The following is an 18136-nucleotide window of genomic DNA, read 5'->3' as shown; positions in this document are numbered from 1 at the left end:
ATACCAAGTACCTTAGGTGAGAGCAAAATCAGGCAAACTGCAGATATCTGGTGGGGTCTCTGGGTAAGGAGATGACTGAAGATCCTTGAAGCTGAAACAAGGCCACCTCCCCTTGGACAAGGGAACAGAACCTTAGTTCATCAGAGGGCACCTTGTGGACCGTTCCTCCTGACCCTAGTCCAACACTCATTAGTAACTCACTAGTGGCACACAGTGTGGCCACCAAGCAGGCCTGAAGAAAGATCATCTCCAAACCACCAAGGGGAACTCCCATTAAGAAAGCCCTGCAGAGGCTGCAATGAGCCACTGGGGGCGGAGCTGAGCAGGAGAGCCAATGGGGCAGCTTGGACCTCTCCCTCCAGAGGCCCGCAGACCCCAGTTCCAGTCCCAGCTGGACGTTTTACCAACAGCCTGGGTACTTTTCTCCGCTTTTACGGACTCCCAGTTTGCAAAAATCAGGAAATATGGAAATGCATGAAGATGCAGAAGGAAACAAATTGCTTATCATCTCAACACCCCCATCATCTCCTAATGCAGACCCTTGCTCTTGTTTTATGCATTTTTTTAATTTACTGAAATGTTTTAAATGTACAAAAAGGTAGAGAGAAAAACCAGATAAAATTTTTTGTTCCCACAACTCACCTGAAGAAATAAAATCTTACCAATGCCATTAAGCCTCTCTTCCCTCTCCTGCCTCCTTCTCCTGGCAGAAAGAGTTGTGCTGAAACTGGATGCTAATAGCCCCTTACTTCAGGTCTGCCCTCCCTAATGAAGGCATAATGTTTGTTGCCTATATAGATGATGTCATACCATCCATATCTTACTATAACTTGCTTTTGTTCCCTCAACTGTACATCTGTGAGGTTTTTGACTGTGCAAACACGAGAAAGACCTGAGCTTCAGTTTTTCCAGCTATAAATGAAGGCGATGACACACACATGCCTGGGTTTGCTGTGAGGCTCAAATGGCTACTCGGGATGTGCCTGGCGCTGCTGCAGCGGGCAGAGAAGCGGGAGATGCTGCTATTGTTTCCTCTCTCTTCTGGGGTGAGTGCTCTGCTGTGGCTAATTCACATTTGGGACTGTCTCTGTGCCAGGCACTTTATATGTGTCTTGTAACATTGACTCACAAACTTCCTGATATCCTATAAGATGGGGACTGTTATGATCCCTGTTTATTGTGAGGGAAACAGAGGCCCAGGGAGTTTACACAGCTAAGAAGTAAGGGAGGTGAGTTTGTACCCAGGCAGACTGGCTCCAGACTCCACATTCTTCAGAGTTTGTTTGTTTGTTTGTTTGTTGTTTGTTGTTTGAGATGGAGTCTTGCTTTGTTGCCAGGCTGGAGTGCAGTGGCGCAATCTTGGCTCACTGCAACCTCTGCCTCCTGGGTTCAAGTGATTCTCCTGCCTCAGTCTCCCGAGTAGCTGGGAGCACAGGTGCACGCCACCACAGCCGGCTAGTTTTTTGTTGTTGCTGTATTTGTAGTAGAGATGGGGTTTCACCATGTTGGCCAGGATGGTCTCAATCTCCTGACCTCATGATCCGCCTGCCTCGGCATCCCAAAGTAATGGGATTACAGGTGTGAGCCACCGCACCCCACCCAGACCCCACACTCTTAACCACTACACAGACCACCTCTCTGTGCCCCCCATTTACAGATGGGAACAGTGAGCCTGGGTAAGGGAGTGAGTCAATCACATTCACCCAAGGGTCAGTGGCAAGGGTTGGGCCAGAACCCAGGATTCCTGACACCCAGCGGAGACACCTGTTTCCCCTCTCCAGAAGCAAGAAGATACACAGCATGTCATAAATGTCTTGAGAAATCCATGTGTCCTCTTGGTCTGGGACTATGTGCAAATGTGCATCCCCAGACTCCTGCCCCCTACCCCCCCCCCACACACACACACTTAAATGTCTGGGTACAGCTCTGAACATAATTTGCCAGGTAAGAGTATTCATTCCGGCATTCATTTAATCGTCCCTTCCGCCAGTGTTTATTGAGAGCTTACAATGTGCTAGGCACTATGCAAGTGACGAGGATTTAGTAGTGAGCAAGGAAGACCATCCCTCCCCCTTGCTCCTGGAGCAGTGGGGTAACCAACCTAGTGATTTCCCAGGTGCAATGATCAATCATGTTATGTGCTGTATAGGAGGGACTGAGGGATGCTAGGGGTGGAGAATGGGTCCCTGACCTTGAGGAAGGGAAGGTACTAGGAAGAAGGACAGAGCTGAGATCGAAAGGCTGGGTTGGCAGTGCCTAGGCAAGGAAAGGAAGCAAAAGCATTCCAGGCATAGGGGACAGCAAGTGCGAAGGGTCTGGGGTAGAATGGAGCCAAAAGCAAAAGGCGCTCAGTCTGTCTGTAGTGCAGAGAGCGAGGACAGCGTGGGCAAGATGAGGCTGGAGTGCTCACCAGGAGCCAGATCAGATGTCCCTGATCCTGACCCTGTTCTTGAGGACCGTGGAGACTGGGAACTGATGTGGCCACTTTTCTGTCCTGTCCTCACTGAAGATCATTCTGTGATAGGCTGTGGAGCTCTTGGCCTGCTTCTCCCATCCTTGTCTGACCCTAATCTTATCCCTGTCACCCCATCTACAGGATCAGACTCAATCACCAAGGAGGCAAGACAGGCACATAGAAAGAGCTCAGCCAGTAAGTTAAAATCTTCCTTTACCAGCTGTGGGTAATGCTTGGCCTTTCTGGGCCTCAGTTTACTCATTCGTGTGGGGAACAATTACCCTTTTACCCAGACTGCTGGGGATTCAGTAAGAGAAGAGATATACACTAGAACTGTACAGAGAAGAGATACACACTAGAATTGTACAGAGAAGAGATACACACTAGAACTGTACAGGCAGAAAGGCCTGATGCCACATGGAGAGATACCGCAGCAAAGTCTCCCTCTATCTAGAACATACTTTGCTCTGTTTTCTGAAGGTAGAGCTGAGGCTGGGGATGGGCAGCAGCGCCGATCACTCTAGCCAAGTGACCTTGCAGAAGCACAGCCTGTTCACACCTGTGAAGAGCTACCTGTCCTTGGGCAAGTTGCTTAAACTCTCTGTGTCTCATCTGTAAAATGGATTGACAACAGGTCCTACCTTGCAGAGTGGCTACAAGGACTTAATACAGTGGTTAGAACAGTGCTGAGCACATCATAAGTATTCAGTTGGCATGTTGCCTAGCAAAATGGACACATCAGCCCATTCTGTAACATTCAAGTGTCAGGGAGGTGAGTGATCGCAAACCTCTCCCAAGATCAAGGTTGAGAAATCAAGGAGGCCAATGAGGCCCCTCCAGATGGGTTCTTCCCTAGGGCTGCTTAAGGGTCCTCAGGCCACGGTAGCCTGACCACCAAAGGCATAGCTGAGCCTGAGGAGGCAGGGATTCTGGCAGCCCCTCCCAAGTCCAGACGGCAGAAGCAGGCCTCGCTCCCCCTCCCTCTGCAGCCCCTTCTCCCACATTCCTCATCTTCTCCTTATGGCCTTTTACCTGGGATGGACACTGGACCTGCCACCCTGTGAGAGGTGAGGCTCAGGAGGCAGGGAAGTTTCAAATATTCCACAAATATGGTAAGTTCTACTGTGTGCCAGCCACTGCACTAGGCCCCATGAACAAAACAGACCCAGCCCAAAAGAATCCCAGCCCAGCCCCCGCAGAGCACAGATCCCAGTGGCCATTTCCCTATTCTGTCCAGGCCCTCTGCGAGGAGGAAACAGTGAGGCCACTGAGGTTTGGAGAAGCTTGTCGCTGGCACAGAAAGGAAATGGCAAAGCTATTGAGCAAGTTTGCTGACTCTCAGTGCAGTGCTCCAGGCCCAGTCCACGGTGGATGTTTGGAGACGCTGGGCCTGTGCCAAAGAATCGAGAGTTGAGCTAGGGCTGAGAAGCTCATCCCTTCATGAGAGCCCACTGGTCCCCGACCTGGCTCCCTGCCCACTGGCTCTGCTTGCTCAGAGCCCTGACCCAGAAGAAAAGCAATAGAATATTTTGCAGAGAGGAAAACAATGAGGATGGCTTGGACCCAGCTCCTCAGAGAGGACGAGAAAAACCATCTCAGTCTGCATTGAGCCACAGGGTGAGGGCCTGGTGTAGGCCCCAGGGGTGGAAGCAAGGCAGAGGATGAGGGGCCAACCCTCCTCACAAATCACAAGTCAGCCCATTGTCAAAATGAGGAAATTGAGGCCTGGAGACGGCGGAGAAGAGCGCTGGAACTAGAAGCAAGAGGGTTAAAGCTCTGTAAGCTCTGGAAAAGCAGTATGTTAGTTCTCTACTGTGGCATAACAAATTACCCTAAAACATTTAGCAGCTTAAAATAACAATGAACATTCATTATTGTTATCTTTCACAGTTTCTGAGGGTTAGGAATTCTGAAGCAACTTAAGGTAGCTGTGACTTGGGTTTTTTCACGTGGTTGCACTCAGATATCAGCTAGGGCTGCACTCATCTGAAGGCTTGGCCAGGGCTGGGGCTCAGCCGCCTATGGCTGGTGAGCTAGTGCTGGCTGTGAGTAGGAGGCCTCAGTTCCCCCCAGATGGCAGGGCTGCTTAAGGGTCCTCAGGGAATGGTAGCCTATTCCCCCTAGAGCACGTGGTCCAAGAGAGGGCAAGACAGAAGATGAAATGCAATGGTTTAGCCATTGCAACTCCAACATTTCTGCTATATCTAAGTAGTCATGCCAGCCAGTTCTGACGCGTTGAGAGAGGGGACTATACAAGGGCACAAGCACCAGGATCCCTGGGGTCATCCTGAAGGCTGGCTGCCACAAGCACCCCACTGAATGGCTAAGGCTGTGATCTTTGGAGCCCAAAGGCCTGTATTTAAATCCAGTCTTTGCCACTTAGGCAAGAGGCTCATCTTCTCATGCCTTCCTTTCCTCGTCCATAAAACGGGGACAATGGAAGAACCAAGGACACAGTAGCCCTTTAGATATCTTCCTTGGGAGACCCTGGCAGCAGTGCAGAGCCTGGCCTGTTCTGGTTGCTCCTGTCTCCCCAGCACCATGCACAAGTCTTAGCACATCGGAACAAGTTGTTGGGAGCCAGTAAATGAGCACCAAGACTACGTCGTGTTTATTTCTAGAACATTCCTCCTACAGATACCCCAAGCTGACCCCCTCACTTGCCACGTGCCTCCCTCTACTTCCCCTCCACTCCTCCTTCTGCTCCCCCAGTCAGGGAAACCCTCCTGCCTGCCCCTCCTGTCTCTGTGCTGGTGTTTCTTCCCTTTCGTTCTGCCCTGGCACCAGTTGGCTCTCTGCTCTCTGGCCTCTGTGGTTTCTACTGCCTTTGCCTCTCACAAGTTCTAACAGTAGCCAGGCCTGGGCTCAAAACTGACCCATCTGTTCTTTCAACAATTATTTATCAAGCACCTCTCATGTGCCTGGCCCTATTCTAGGCACAGAGGATGTGCCCACAAACAGGGCAGACAAACCTCTGCACTCCTGGGGCTCTTCTGGTGGGGGAATTGGACAAATGACAAATGATGGAAGTGATTTCAGATGGCATGAAGTACTGTGTAGAAGGCAGGATGGACTCTGTGACAAACAGGTGGAATAGAGTGGGGGTGGTCAGGGAATGCTTCTCAGAGGAGGTGACATTTTCAAGGAGACCTGGAAGTCAGAAGGATGCTTATGGGAGAAGCTCTGGTGTTACTGAGGTTGGGGGGTTGTGGATGCATGTTGGGAGGGGGTGCAATAAGCAACTCTCTGGCTCCTGTGGCCACCTCAGCAGACCCTAGGGCCTCTCCTCCAAACAAAGGGCAGAAACCACTGGGCACAACCTCTGCCAAGGGCAGTTTGTTAACGACAGTCAAAATCATAAGTGTTTTGGGAGGCTAAGGTGGGCGGATCACTCGAGCTCAGGAGTTCAAAACTAGCCTGAATCAGCAAAGCAAGACCCCGGTCTCTACATAAAAAAAAAAAAAAAAAAAAAATTAGCTGGGCCTGGTGGCCTATAGTCCCAGCTACTTGGGAGGCTGAGGTGGGAGGATTGTTTGAGCCTGGGAGTTCGAGGCTGCAGTGAGCCATGATTACACCATTGCACTCCAGCCTGGGTGAGAGAGCAAGACTCTGTCTCAAAAAACAAAGGACCAACAAAACGTGTGATTTCACTCAGCAATTCTGCTTCAAAGGATTTTTCCCCGTGTAGACCTGTGAAGGTGTTAAGTGACAGGAGCACAAGGATATTTGTAGCAGCCCTGTTTGTGATAGGAAAAGCCTGGAAATATCCTACAGGCACAGCTAGAGGAGACTAGATGAGTGAACAACAGAGGCCCATGCACGGAATTGCAAGCAGCTTGCAACGGTGAGGAGAGGCCACCCGGATGAATGTGGAACACGCTATACATTATGTCAAGCGAAAGGAAGCCAGACGTGGAATGGCAAGCGGAGGTTTTTGTAGCCTGAAGGGCAGACGGTGGGGTGGAAGCACAGTTACTGCAGATGTACGAGTAGCGTTTCTCTGGAAGGAAACCCAGGGACCTCCCTCTCAGTGGCCGGTAGGAAGAGAAGTGCAGGTTGGGGCGAGGACCAAAAATTTGTTTCACTTCACTCCTTTTTGTTCCTTGGAATTTTGAACAATGTGTTTATATCACCCATTTGAAAACTAAAGTTACGAAGATTTACATTTAAGTTGAAACACACACACACAAAGCTATGGAAGCTCTGACCTCCTGGATGTTCATACGTCTGGACCAGATCTGGCCGTTAGCTCCTGTGTACAGCCTCTGGCACTTTACTTTCCTGATTGGGACCTCAGTTTCCCCATCTGTGAAATGGAGGAGGTGGGGGCTCAGTGGTCCCCGAGGGCATCATTTAGGTCTCCCCCTCTTTAAGTCTTTGCTCCCCAGATGTCTCCCTGCCTGGGCCCCTACTCCTGGGGCATCCCTGCTAAAGCCCTTTTCCTTTTACCATCAGGCCAGGCTCAGATCTCCACACCCTGCCCCACCCCAGCCGTGGGGCCTTGGTTCAGCTTAGGACTTAGAACAGGCTATATCACAATTCCCACACTACCCCAGTACAGCCTGGTTTGGATTCTGCTCGTCGGGGCTGCTACGCCTGTTTCCAAAGCAAAGAATTTTGTTCTCCACTAAAGGTACCTGTCCTCTCTAAGCCACACGGGAGCCACAGCAGGGTTTAGAGCAGAGGGAATTATAATCTGACAGGTTGACCAGGACCTCCCTGGCTACTCATGAAGGATAGCGTGGGGGCCCAGGGAGCGAGACGGAAGCCTAGGGTATCAAGGAGGTTGTGATCTCCGATAGAGATGATAATGGCTGGGACTGGGGTGGAAGTGGCAAGGCTGGGCGGTAGTGGTCAGATTCTGCATGTGACTGAGGGTAGAGACAACAGAGTGGATTCAGGATATGAGAGAGTCAGAGGAGAGCAGGGTGGCTTTGAGAGGTTGGGTCTGAACAATTAGGAGAGATGAAGTCATTTGACCAAATCACACATGGGAGACGCAGACCCGTGATCAGGAACAGGGGGTTCTTGACTCCCAGTCCAGTGGTCTTTAGCTCCCTGCAATTTCATGGGGAATAGTTTTGGAAGGATCCCTGACCTTCCCTGATTCACAGAAACCCTGGTGCTCTGGGTCTGATTCAGGAACAAGTCTGAGCAAAGACCCAGAAACTGGGTCAACATGCGGAAACCAGCAGCAGGGTTCACCCTGCCCTCTGGGCTCACTGGCTGCAGGGTTGAAGCCTGGGTCTTGCCCTGGGTGAGGGAAGCACCACTTTCACCCACTCAACCCTGCCCTGACCCTCCTACAGCCACCAGAGCTGACCCCCCACCTTCCAAATCAGTAGACCTGGGGATGAATCTAGCATCTGCCAACTTGATGGGTGACCTGGAGAACTGAACCTCCATTTGCCCATCTATAATTGGGGTCAACAGCAGAGCCTACACATATCCAAACACTCTTCCAGGCCCCAGCAGAAAAGGCAGGTATTCCCCCAGTTGGCAGCCTACTGGGGACACCAGTGAGGAAACCTGTGGGACGGGTCTTCATGGGTCTCAACCTTTCCTGTGTCTTGGGGTCCTTTGGCATCTAATGAAGCTCTAGACTCTCTCTCAGAAAAAAATGTTTTTTGAAATGTAAAATTAAATGCATAATTTGTAAAGGAAACAAATTACCTTGAGATGAAAATGTCAACATATCAGAAAACAGGTTTCTAATATAGTCCTATGTTATTTCTGTATTAATGCACAAAATAACAGGACCGAGTGGGGGATCGAGCACCTTTCATGATTCTGAGGCTGAGATGAGTATAGACAATACGTTGTAGATGTCTGCAATCATTGCAGTAAGACATCATTAGAGTATCTGCGGAGTCTGCTAGTGACAAAGCCGCAGACCCTGCTATCACCACCACAGGAAATGCTCATTGCAGTTAGAGATTAGTGGGGGAAAAAAGGTCATTTTCTTTTCATACAAGTTTACAGGTTCCTTGAATTCTAGTCACAGCCCTGGGGGTCCAGGACATCAGTTAAGGACTTCTGGTGTTTATATACTGACAGTTAAATATTCTATTAATTATACCTGTGTACGCTCTCATTCTACTTTTAAAAATCCAAACAATTTCAATAAATTTTTATTGCTCAATGCAGGTAATGTAAAAAGAAAATGCCATCACCATCACCCCATTGAGGTTACCCAGGCTGGTCTCCAATTCCTGGGCTTAAGTGATCCACCCACCTTGGCTTCCCAAAGGGCTGGGATTACAGGTGTGAGCCACTGAGCCAGTCATCAACCTCATTGTTTTTAACAGCTGCATAGTAAGCCATGGCCCAGACATACTAGAATTTGTCATTCATTCATTATGTAATTATAACCAGGGTCATCTCAGAAATGCTCCCTACAATCTAGGGGAAGGAGCTATGATTATCTTCATTTTAGAGAAAAGGCTCAGACAGGTAGAAGCACCAGCCTAAGGTCACACAGCTGGTAAGCTAAGAGCTGTGATTCATGCACAGGCCCATCCATACAAAGCATTACTCTCTCTGCATGCATTTTTACCTGCAGTTGACAAAAGGCCTTTTCCAAACAGGAACCTCAGGCACCATTTTCCGTGGAAGAGAGGTAGATGCAGGGCATACCATTGATACTCATCTTCATTTTGATCCTCAGAGCCGAGACACACTCCCACCTCGAGGCCTTTGCACTTGCCTTTTCCTCTGCCCGGAATTCCCGCCCTGCTGACTTCCCCAGACCTGGCGTCTTTCTAGCCTCTCGGCCCAGATGGCCCTCTCTGGTGGGGCTTTCTCTATCATCCTGGCTAAACTTGCCCCCAACCCCACATATTACCCCGTCTTATTTTCTTCAGAGCACTCATCGAGATTTCAATGCAACTGATATATTTAGTAGAAATGCCCAGAATCAGAAACATTACCAATTTTGCTCATTTTATGATTCTCTAAGTACCTAACACAGGATGAGCACACAGTAGGTGCTCAGGAAATAATTCCTGAATGAATGCACGAATGAAATAAATGGAACTCAGAGAGGCTGAGGGGATTCACTCTCTCTGCATTCATTTTTACCTGCAGTTTAATGTTACACATGTATATCTGGGGCATTTTATAGAAACTTGTGTTGGGGGGTTTCTTTTTATTGAGGTATGACCTCAACAAAATGGGGTGATGGTGATGGCACTTTCTTTTTACATTACCTATATTGCTCTACTACCTACAGCAAAATCTACCCTTTTCATGTTTGGTTTCATGAGTTTTGACAGACGTATTCAGTTACGTAACCGCCAGCACAGTCATGACATGGAACACTGCCAATATCCCAGAAAGCTCCCCTGTGTCCTTTAACAATCAGTCCCCAACCCCCGGGACCCAGGTCCTTGCAATCACAGATTCTGACTTTTTTAGAATCATACAAGTAGACTCCTACAGTATTGAACCACTGGAGTCTGGCGTATTTTTCACTCATAATCCACCTGAGGTTCATCTGTGTTGTTGCACACATCAATAGTTCCTCACTTTTTATTGCTCAGTGAAATCCATTTCATGGATGGACTGCAGTTTCTCCATTTGCCAGTTGATGTGCATTTTATATAAATAATACAGGAGAGAAGGAGGCTTGGGCAGATCTCTTTGGCAACAGAGGCTGTTCATCCATTGATCTGCACCTGTTATCTGTCTGGGTCACCCCTCCTCTCCAAGCCCCTGCCTGTGAAAATTTCCTTCCTTTCCTTCAAGACCCTTTGCAAATGTCCTCTCCCTACCAAAGAGCAGGGTGTCCTGACCCATGACACAGATCTGTAAAGTGAGGCTCAGAGAAACATAGTACTCTCCAAGGGCCCACAATGAGAGTGTGGTAGAGCCAGAACTCAAACCCAGGGCCAGGAGGAGGGCACGGTAGGCCAGGAACAAAAGCTCAGCCTCTTTGCTGGCTGGAAGGGTGATTAGAGGTCAGGCCTTTGTACCCTGTCACAGGCCTGAGAATTCAGCAGCCTGAGGGTGATGGAGAAGGGGCAGGTCTAATCCTGGAGTCAGTGCAGGGCATAGAGAGCAGTAGATCCCATGCTGAGTCAGTTCCTCTATTGAGATCCATCCCCTGCCCTTCCAGCTGGTGCCTGAGCCATGAGCCAGACCCAGCTCCCACCACCCAGGCCAATGTTAGTCTCCAGAGCCCAACGTAGCCTAACTGAGCCCATCTGGCCAAGATTATTCATCCCAGAACCCGTGCTGGTGGGCGGGTGTGGCAAATTGGGTGATGGGTTCCAGCTGTGGGTAGCCTTTGCCCTGCCCAGCCACTTGCAACTAGAGGACAAGTGGGGGACTAGTGAGGTGCTTGAGGAGCTCCAGTCACTCGAGAGGACCCTGAGCTGCCCTGAATCACCAGCTCAGCTCTGCAGCCCTTAAGCAAGGAGTCTTAGAACCTAGCCTGCCATATGGTGACCTTGGGCAAGACTTCAGGCCTCTGATTGTCCACGTTCACACAAATGAGAATCTTGGGGAAGATGCCTGGGAAAGGCTCACCTTAGGCATGAATTTGCTGTTTGACCGCTTGGAGCAGGTGCTCAGTACCTGGAAGTCTGCTTTTCAATTTAGGTTCCAGGAGGTCAGTGATGCATGAAGAAGTCTGAGACCAAACTCCCTATAGCTGTGTTTGTCCTTATCCATGCTGGTGGGCCCAGCCAGCCACACATTAGAATCTCCTGGGAGCTGACAGAGGGGTTAGAGATAGGAAGGCACAAGAGGCAGACCCATGGAGAGGAGGGCAGCCTGGCCCAGAATAAGGCGAGTAAATAGATTCGAAATCTACATTGGGATCATAGTGGGCAGTACTTACTAGTGGGTTGAGTGTGGCCAGTAAGAAAACGAGAAGTTAAGATTGAGCTCTGGAGGCTGGGTGCGGTGGCTCACGCCTGTAATTCCAGCACTTTGGAAGGCCGAGGCTGGCGGATCAGGAGGTCAGAAGTTCGAGACCAGCCTGGCCAATATGGTGAAATACAAAAATTAGTTGGGCATGATGGCACGCACTTGTAGTCCCAGCGACTCGGAAGGCTGAGGCAGAAGAATCGCTTGAAACCAGGATGCGGAGGTTGCAGTGAGCCAAGATCACTCAACTTCACTCCAGCCTGAGTGGCAGAGGGAGACTTGTCTCAAAAAAAAAAAAGATTGAGGTCTGGGTTTAGGGCTCAGAACTGGGTGGGGCCATTTCCTGAGAGGGGAAAGACTTAGGAGAAGCGGGTAGAAGTTGCAGGGACAGGGGTGGTGGGAGCTGACGAATCAAGGGTTTCACATTGGGCTTGAGATGCATGGTTTTCACATTGGAAACTGTGCAGAGATGGTGAGTCAGGGACATGCAGGGGAGAAGTCTGCGTGGGAGATGGTGATGGCCCCATCAGCACGAGGGGATGTGGAAGTCCAGGGACCCATCTCAGCACCTGGGGCAGGGCACGGATGCATTTGGAGCCTCAGATTCCTTGGCATCTGGTCCTGGTGAAGCTTAAGGATCCTTTCTCAGAAATGCATAAAATCAAAGCATAGGAACACTCAGTAATACGGAAATCATAAGCAAAATATGAAAACTGAAATCTGTCATCAGTCATAGCATTATCCAGTGGTGGGTATGATAACGTCTATAATTCCAAAATCAGGCTGAGTGAAAACTGTTTTAAGACACTGTAAGAATGTGTTGTGATACGAAAATATTTGGGATTTCTAATGAGTCTCAGGACCTGCTAGTATGCCTGCGGTTTGTGACCTAAGCTCATGATTTAAGGAAATGCCAAATTTTAATTGCAGATTAGTGGACAAAGATGTGATTTTTTTTTTCTCACTCAAGTTCATGGGAGCCTGTAGCTCCTCATTAAGGACCCCTGACCTAGGGAGTGAATGTACATAGAGACAAGAACCCAGGACTGGGCTGTGAGAGCCCCTGCCATGTAGGAGTTTATAAAGGCGAAGTCAGAGAGTGGGTGGTTAGGGGCCAGGAGGAAACCAGGATGGAAGTCGTCCAGCAGCAGGGAGCGGCCACCTGGGTGATTGATTGGTCCTGAGATGTCAAGCAAGAAGAAGACACAAAAATGTCCCTTGAGTGCAGTGTCAAGAGGGCTATCTATGCGAAGATGAATTAAAGAGCGAAGGGGGACCTGGGCACAGTGGTGCCTACCCGTAGTCCCAGCTATCTGGGAGGTGGGAGGATTGCTTGAAGCCAGTAGTTTGAGGCTGCAGCGAGCCACGATCACATCGCTGCACTCCAGCCTGGGTGACAGTGAGACCCCAAAAGGCAAATGGACTTCCCCAGATGGAGAGATGTGACTGGGAGTGTACAGGAGGATGAACACTGCAGGTTATGTTTATTCTCCATACTTTTTTTTTGAGATACAATCTTACTCTGTTGCCCAGGCTGGAGTCCGGTGGTGCCATCTCAGCTCACTGCAACCTCTGCCTTCTGGTCTCCTGCAATCCTCCTGCCTCAGTCTCCTGGGTAGCGAAAACCAGAGGCTTGTGCCACCATGTTCAGCTAATTTTTGTATTTTCAGTAGAAATAAAATGTCATCAGGTTGCTCAGGCTGGTCTCAAACTCCTGGGTTCAAATGATCCACCCTCCTCTGCCTCCCAATGTACTGGGATTACAGGTGTGAGCCACCGCACCTGGCCTCTATGCTTTTTTATATGTGTGAAATGTAACGTCATTATATTATTAACATTATAGTTTTTTTTTAAGTAAGGGTGGGTGTGGAGGTGAGAATGTGGAGACAACTTGTAGAAGTTTTGTGTTAAGGAGACCAGAGAAACTGGAGAAGCAGCCAGAGAGGCTGTGGGGTCAGTTTTTAGATGGAACTTGTTAGCACATGCTGTGTCCTACAGGGAGTCGGGGGTTAATGATGCAGAGAAGGATGGAAGGAGGTCTCTCTGGTCTTCAGTCCCCCCTGCCATCTCTGCGTCAAGGGCTCTCACACTTGAGCAAGTATCTAACGCAGCCAGGGAGCTGTTAACCGCAGCTGGCTGGACACCGTTAAGTTTCCAGTTCAGTAGGTCTAGGGTGGGACCTGGAAATTCTCATTTTTCATAAACTCTCAGCTGATGCTGATGAAAGAACCATACTTTGACATAGTCTAACCAATACTACTACGGCCCACAAGCACCCACTCCAGGATTTGATAATGGAACATGCTCCCTTTGAAACACTCCAGGGGGAGGAAGGGATGGGAGTGGACAGTCAAGATGGAAGAAAGGAGAAGAGATGAAGGAGGAAGTGGCTGGAGCCTGGCCAGAGCAAAGGTCACCACCTCTCCTGGGGAGCACCCGTCTTCCCAGGGACCCTGGGAGCTGTCCAGTTGGACCTTCTGAAAGACTGAGTGAGAAAGCAAGGGAAGGAGCCAGGGACGGGGATGGGGGGGTGTGGTGAGAGGCCAGCATGTGTGCCAAATGGAGAGAGAATGGTGGGGCAGAGCTGGCTCTCTCCCGACAGGCACTGAGCCCTAAGAACACACTGTTCACCTTTACAACACAATCCTGGTGCTGTACCAGACCAACTCTCCTGCCCTTGGGAAAGAGAGCAGCCCTGTCAAAGAAATGAACATTAGCACGTGGGATCCCAGAACATCAGAGCTGGGAGAACCCTTGGAGACTGGCCAGTCCAGCCCCATTTGCAGATGGAGGAGACCTGAAGAGAGAAAGCACAGCTTGGCCAACGGACCTGCAAACTCTTTGTACAAGGGAGAGATGCATTCCCACTCCCTGCTGGATGGCTCTCCCCGAGGAAGTGGGGAAGGGGCATGTGGTTGGGTGCTGTGCTCTGACCCTTGCTGCTTCCCCTTTTTCATCAATTCATTAAACACATCTTTATGAGCACTTGCTGTGTGCCATGCATTGTGCCAAACATAGAAATAAGATAGTGAGCAAAACCAAGTCCCTGGCTTCATGGAATTGACATTCTAGAGAGAGAAACAGACAACAGACAGATAAAAAGAGAGGTAGTGATTTTAAAAAGTCAAGTGGTGATAAGTGGCATGAAGAAACCTGAAACAACATGAGGGTGTGTGCCACGCAGATGGAGTGGGGGCTGGGGGAGGATTCCAGAGGGAACAGTGAGGAAACAGCATGTGCAAAGGCCCTGAGGGGGGCGCAGGCTTGCTTTGTTGGGATGTCAGGGAGGCATTGCATCGGGATTGAAGTGAGTGAGGGAGAGGGGAATAGGAATAGAATGAGAGTGTAGCGGCAGGCCCGGTCACGGAGGAACCTGCAGTCTTGGCTTTTCTGAGTGAGGTAGGAACCCTGGGAGGATTTTGAGCAGAGGAGGAGTGTGACTTGACTTAGGTTTAGCAGGATCCCTCTGGCTGCCTAGAGGGGGAGAACCGTGAAGGGGACAAGGACGGAGGCAGAGAGGCAGACAAAACATATATGTGATCCCTCCCAAGGAAACATCTACTGTGACTGTCCAGGCAAGAGGTAAAGGTGGCCTGAGCTGGCCCGGCATGTTCTGAGGCAGGGAGGCCTCCTGTGCCTGCTCAGTGCCCTTCCATGGAGACACATGGGAGGGACAGGGGGCTTCCCCCAGCATCTCCCCTGTGACCCCAGCCCATGGTCTCCCACAGCTAGAGAGGACCATCAAGATGCGCTTGAGGTTGGAGCTGGTGGAAGCCCAGCAGCAAATGGTCCACAATCAGACGGCCCCCCTGCTGAAGCTGGACATCAGCTTCCTGAACCAGACCACTGCCCAGACCCGCAAGCTGACGGACATGGAGGCTCAGGTAATGGAGAGTGAGTGAGTGGGCACTGAGGGCCTGTGACTGGCCAGGCTGGCTCACAGCCCCAATCATCTTACCTTGACCTCTGTCCCTGGGTAGGGTCAAGGCCTCCTCTGGGCCTGTAGCCCCCTGGGCCCCTCCTTTCTGATGACCTTCTCATAAAACTATCTCCCTCTAAGCTATGAGCCCTGGGAGGTGAATGCTGGACTTGGCTTTTCTGCCTCTGTAACTTCAGTGCCGGGGTCCGTGCTGGGCACTGGGAGGAGGGGTAGAGCAGCACAGCCCCCCTACCCTCAGGAGGCTTATAAGGCACTAGGGGAAGATAGATAAAAAATAATTATTTGGGCCTCCGGGAGCCAAGGACTTGGAGAGAGGAGGTATCTGAGCAGCAAAGAGCAGGGAGGGAACTGGTGAGAAAAGGGAGGGTGGGGAAGTCAGTGGATGAAACAGTCAATAACAAATGGACACAAGTTTCTGCCCATTTGTTTGTTGGATCCCCTGTGTGCTGGGCACTGCTTGAGAAGACTGTTTCTAGCATATAGCAGGAAACAAAGCAGGCATGCATTCCTACCACTGTGAGGCTTCCCCTGGAAATGGAAAGATAAATGACATATGTGGTTATGCGCTACTTAACAACGTTCCCGTGAACAACTTACCACACAGACAACGGCAGGCCCATAAGGCTCTCACACCCTGTTTTTACTGCACCTTTTCTATGTTTAGATATGCATACACAAATACCTCGCAGGTGGTAGAACTGCCTACAGTATTCGTACAGTCAGGTGCTGTACGGGTTTGTAGCTTAGGAGCAACAGGCTGTCTCATATAGCCTAGGTGTGTAGGCGGCTACACCATCCAGGTGTGTGTAAGTACACACTATGATGTTTGCACAATGACGAAATCACATAACGATGAATTTCTTACAACATCTTTGCATCGTTAAGCAACACGTGGCTGTATGTGTTAGCCAGTGGCCGCGCTAAGGAGAAAACAGCGTGGAAGACAGAGCAAGAGGCGGGTGCATTGGGAGTGGTGGGAGGGATGAGAGCTGCGAGTTCACACAGCAAGGCCAGGAAGGGCCATGGAGAAGGTAGGGCTGCAGCCAGGCTTACTGCAGAGAGTGCTCCAGACAGAGGGTGCAGCACGTGCAAAGGCCCGAGGGAGGGGGCGTGCTGGTGGGTTCAAGAACATCAAGAGACCAGTATGCTGGAGTGACCAGGAGGAGAGTGGCAGGCAAGGGTCTGGAGAAGTGATAGGGACAGATCACAATATAGGGTCTTGCAGGCCATGGTGAGGACTGGGGCTTTTCTGCTGCATGAGATGGGAGTCACAGGAAGATTCTGAACAGAGCAAACTTGTTTTAACAGGTAGCCCCAGGCTGAGTAGAGAATGGACTGTAGGGAATGAGGGTGGGAGTCCAGGGCCAGAGTGAAAGCCACAGAGCCGGAGAGAAATGGTCAGGTGCCACCTGGAAGATAGAGCTGACAGGACCTGCAGGTGGGTTGGATGTGGGGGACAGGGATGACAGTTCCTGGGGCCTAAGCAGCAGGGGGAATGGAGCTGCCATTGCAGTGATGGGGAAAGGCAAATTTAGGAAGCTAAGTTAGGAAGCTAAACTAAGTTAGGGCCTGTGAATGAGTGACCACAGGAACTACTGTTTCCAGGACAGTGGAAACGGGTCAGTGAGTTTCTGGAGTGGCAGGGTCTGTGGGCAGGTGGGTGGTTGGCCAGGGCTCCTGTAGGGCTTATGTAGTCCCCTACCGGCTTCTGCTTGCTGGAGCAGTTCCTGAGCCAGGCATCAAGAATGGACACCCAGATGCTGAAGACCCTCCTGTCCACTGACAAGCTGGAGAAACAGCTGCTGCTGCAGAGGCAGAAGCTCCAGCAGCTTCAGGGCCAAAACAGGTGGGTGTGGCGCCTGGCACCAGACTAGGGTAGGGGCTGGGGCTGGAGTCAACTTTGGGACCAGGGCTGGGGCTGGAGCTGGAGCCAGGACTGGAAGCTCGATGTGGGCTGATGTCTGGGATACGGCTTGTGGCCAGAGCTAGGAGCTTGGATTAGGACTAGGGCAAGGAGGTATTCTGGGAGTTAGAGCTGAAACTAGAGCTGGGACTAGCCCCTGCTGGGGAAGGACTGAAACCAGGGTTGGAGTCCAGACTGAGGCTGGAAACTAGAGTGGGTATGGGGCTGTGCTAGGGGCCAGGCAGGCACATGGCCTGGCCCCTGCACTGGGTGGGACTGGGGATAGGCATTTTCCTGGGGCTCAGGACACCCTGATTCTTTCTTTCCCTTTCCTTCCTTCCTTTCCTCTTTCTTTTTATTTATCTTGTAAATTTTAACGGTTTTATTGAGATCTAATTCACCCACCATACTACCCACCCTGCAAATTGTATCGGCTTTACTTCTTTGCAAATAAATAAACCTGGTGCTGTCCACCTGCTTCCTGTCCCCAGACGCAACCACAGTTACCGGGTTCTCATCTGCACTATCAGAGAGTCTTTGCATTTATAAGCAAATATGCATCAGGGGAACACCCTTTAAATTACAAAGAAAAAAAATGTCATGAGGTTTAGATAAAGCAGAGAAATCTGACAGCTAAGGCTGATTTCATCTCAGTTTCAAGCTGAGTGAAGAAAAAAACTGCCAAGGTCAGGGTTCTGGAGAAGCCAAAATCTACCCACTGAACAAGCCACAGGCCTGTGAATCAGGCAAGAAGTTGTTTACATGCTGGGCCAGGACACGGCCATGAGATCTCCAAGCTCTCTCTGATCTGGGTGTAATTAATGACAGTCTGACCATCTTCTTATTCCCCCAACCCAAGGTCTGAGTGATGAGGACTGGGACATTTTCAGTCACTGTAAATTAGCACCAGGTGTCTAGAAATCAATGAAGATGGAGGCTGTCCTCAGTAAGCTCTCGGCTTGTGAAG

At 50.3% G+C, this 18136-nt stretch overlaps 1 protein-coding gene across 1 annotated transcript in view; it reads left to right on the top strand.

Moving 5' to 3' along the window:
- Positions 1-18136, top strand: part of ANGPT4 (angiopoietin 4) — a 39409-nt gene that overhangs the window by 7703 nt on the left and 13570 nt on the right. Inside the window, exons 2-3 of the mRNA XM_002747389.6 lie at positions 15055-15210; positions 16991-17112. Coding sequence (XP_002747435.4) covers positions 15055-15210; positions 16991-17112 — 278 coding nt within the window. The remainder of the gene's footprint in view (positions 1-15054; positions 15211-16990; positions 17113-18136) is intronic.

The sequence above is a fragment of the Callithrix jacchus genome, chromosome 5, assembly GCF_049354715.1.
Source record: "Callithrix jacchus isolate 240 chromosome 5, calJac240_pri, whole genome shotgun sequence".
Lineage (NCBI taxonomy): Eukaryota > Metazoa > Chordata > Mammalia > Primates > Cebidae > Callithrix > Callithrix jacchus.
The sequence above is the reverse complement of the archived record's forward strand: the minus strand, read 5'-3'. Positions and strand labels throughout refer to the sequence as shown.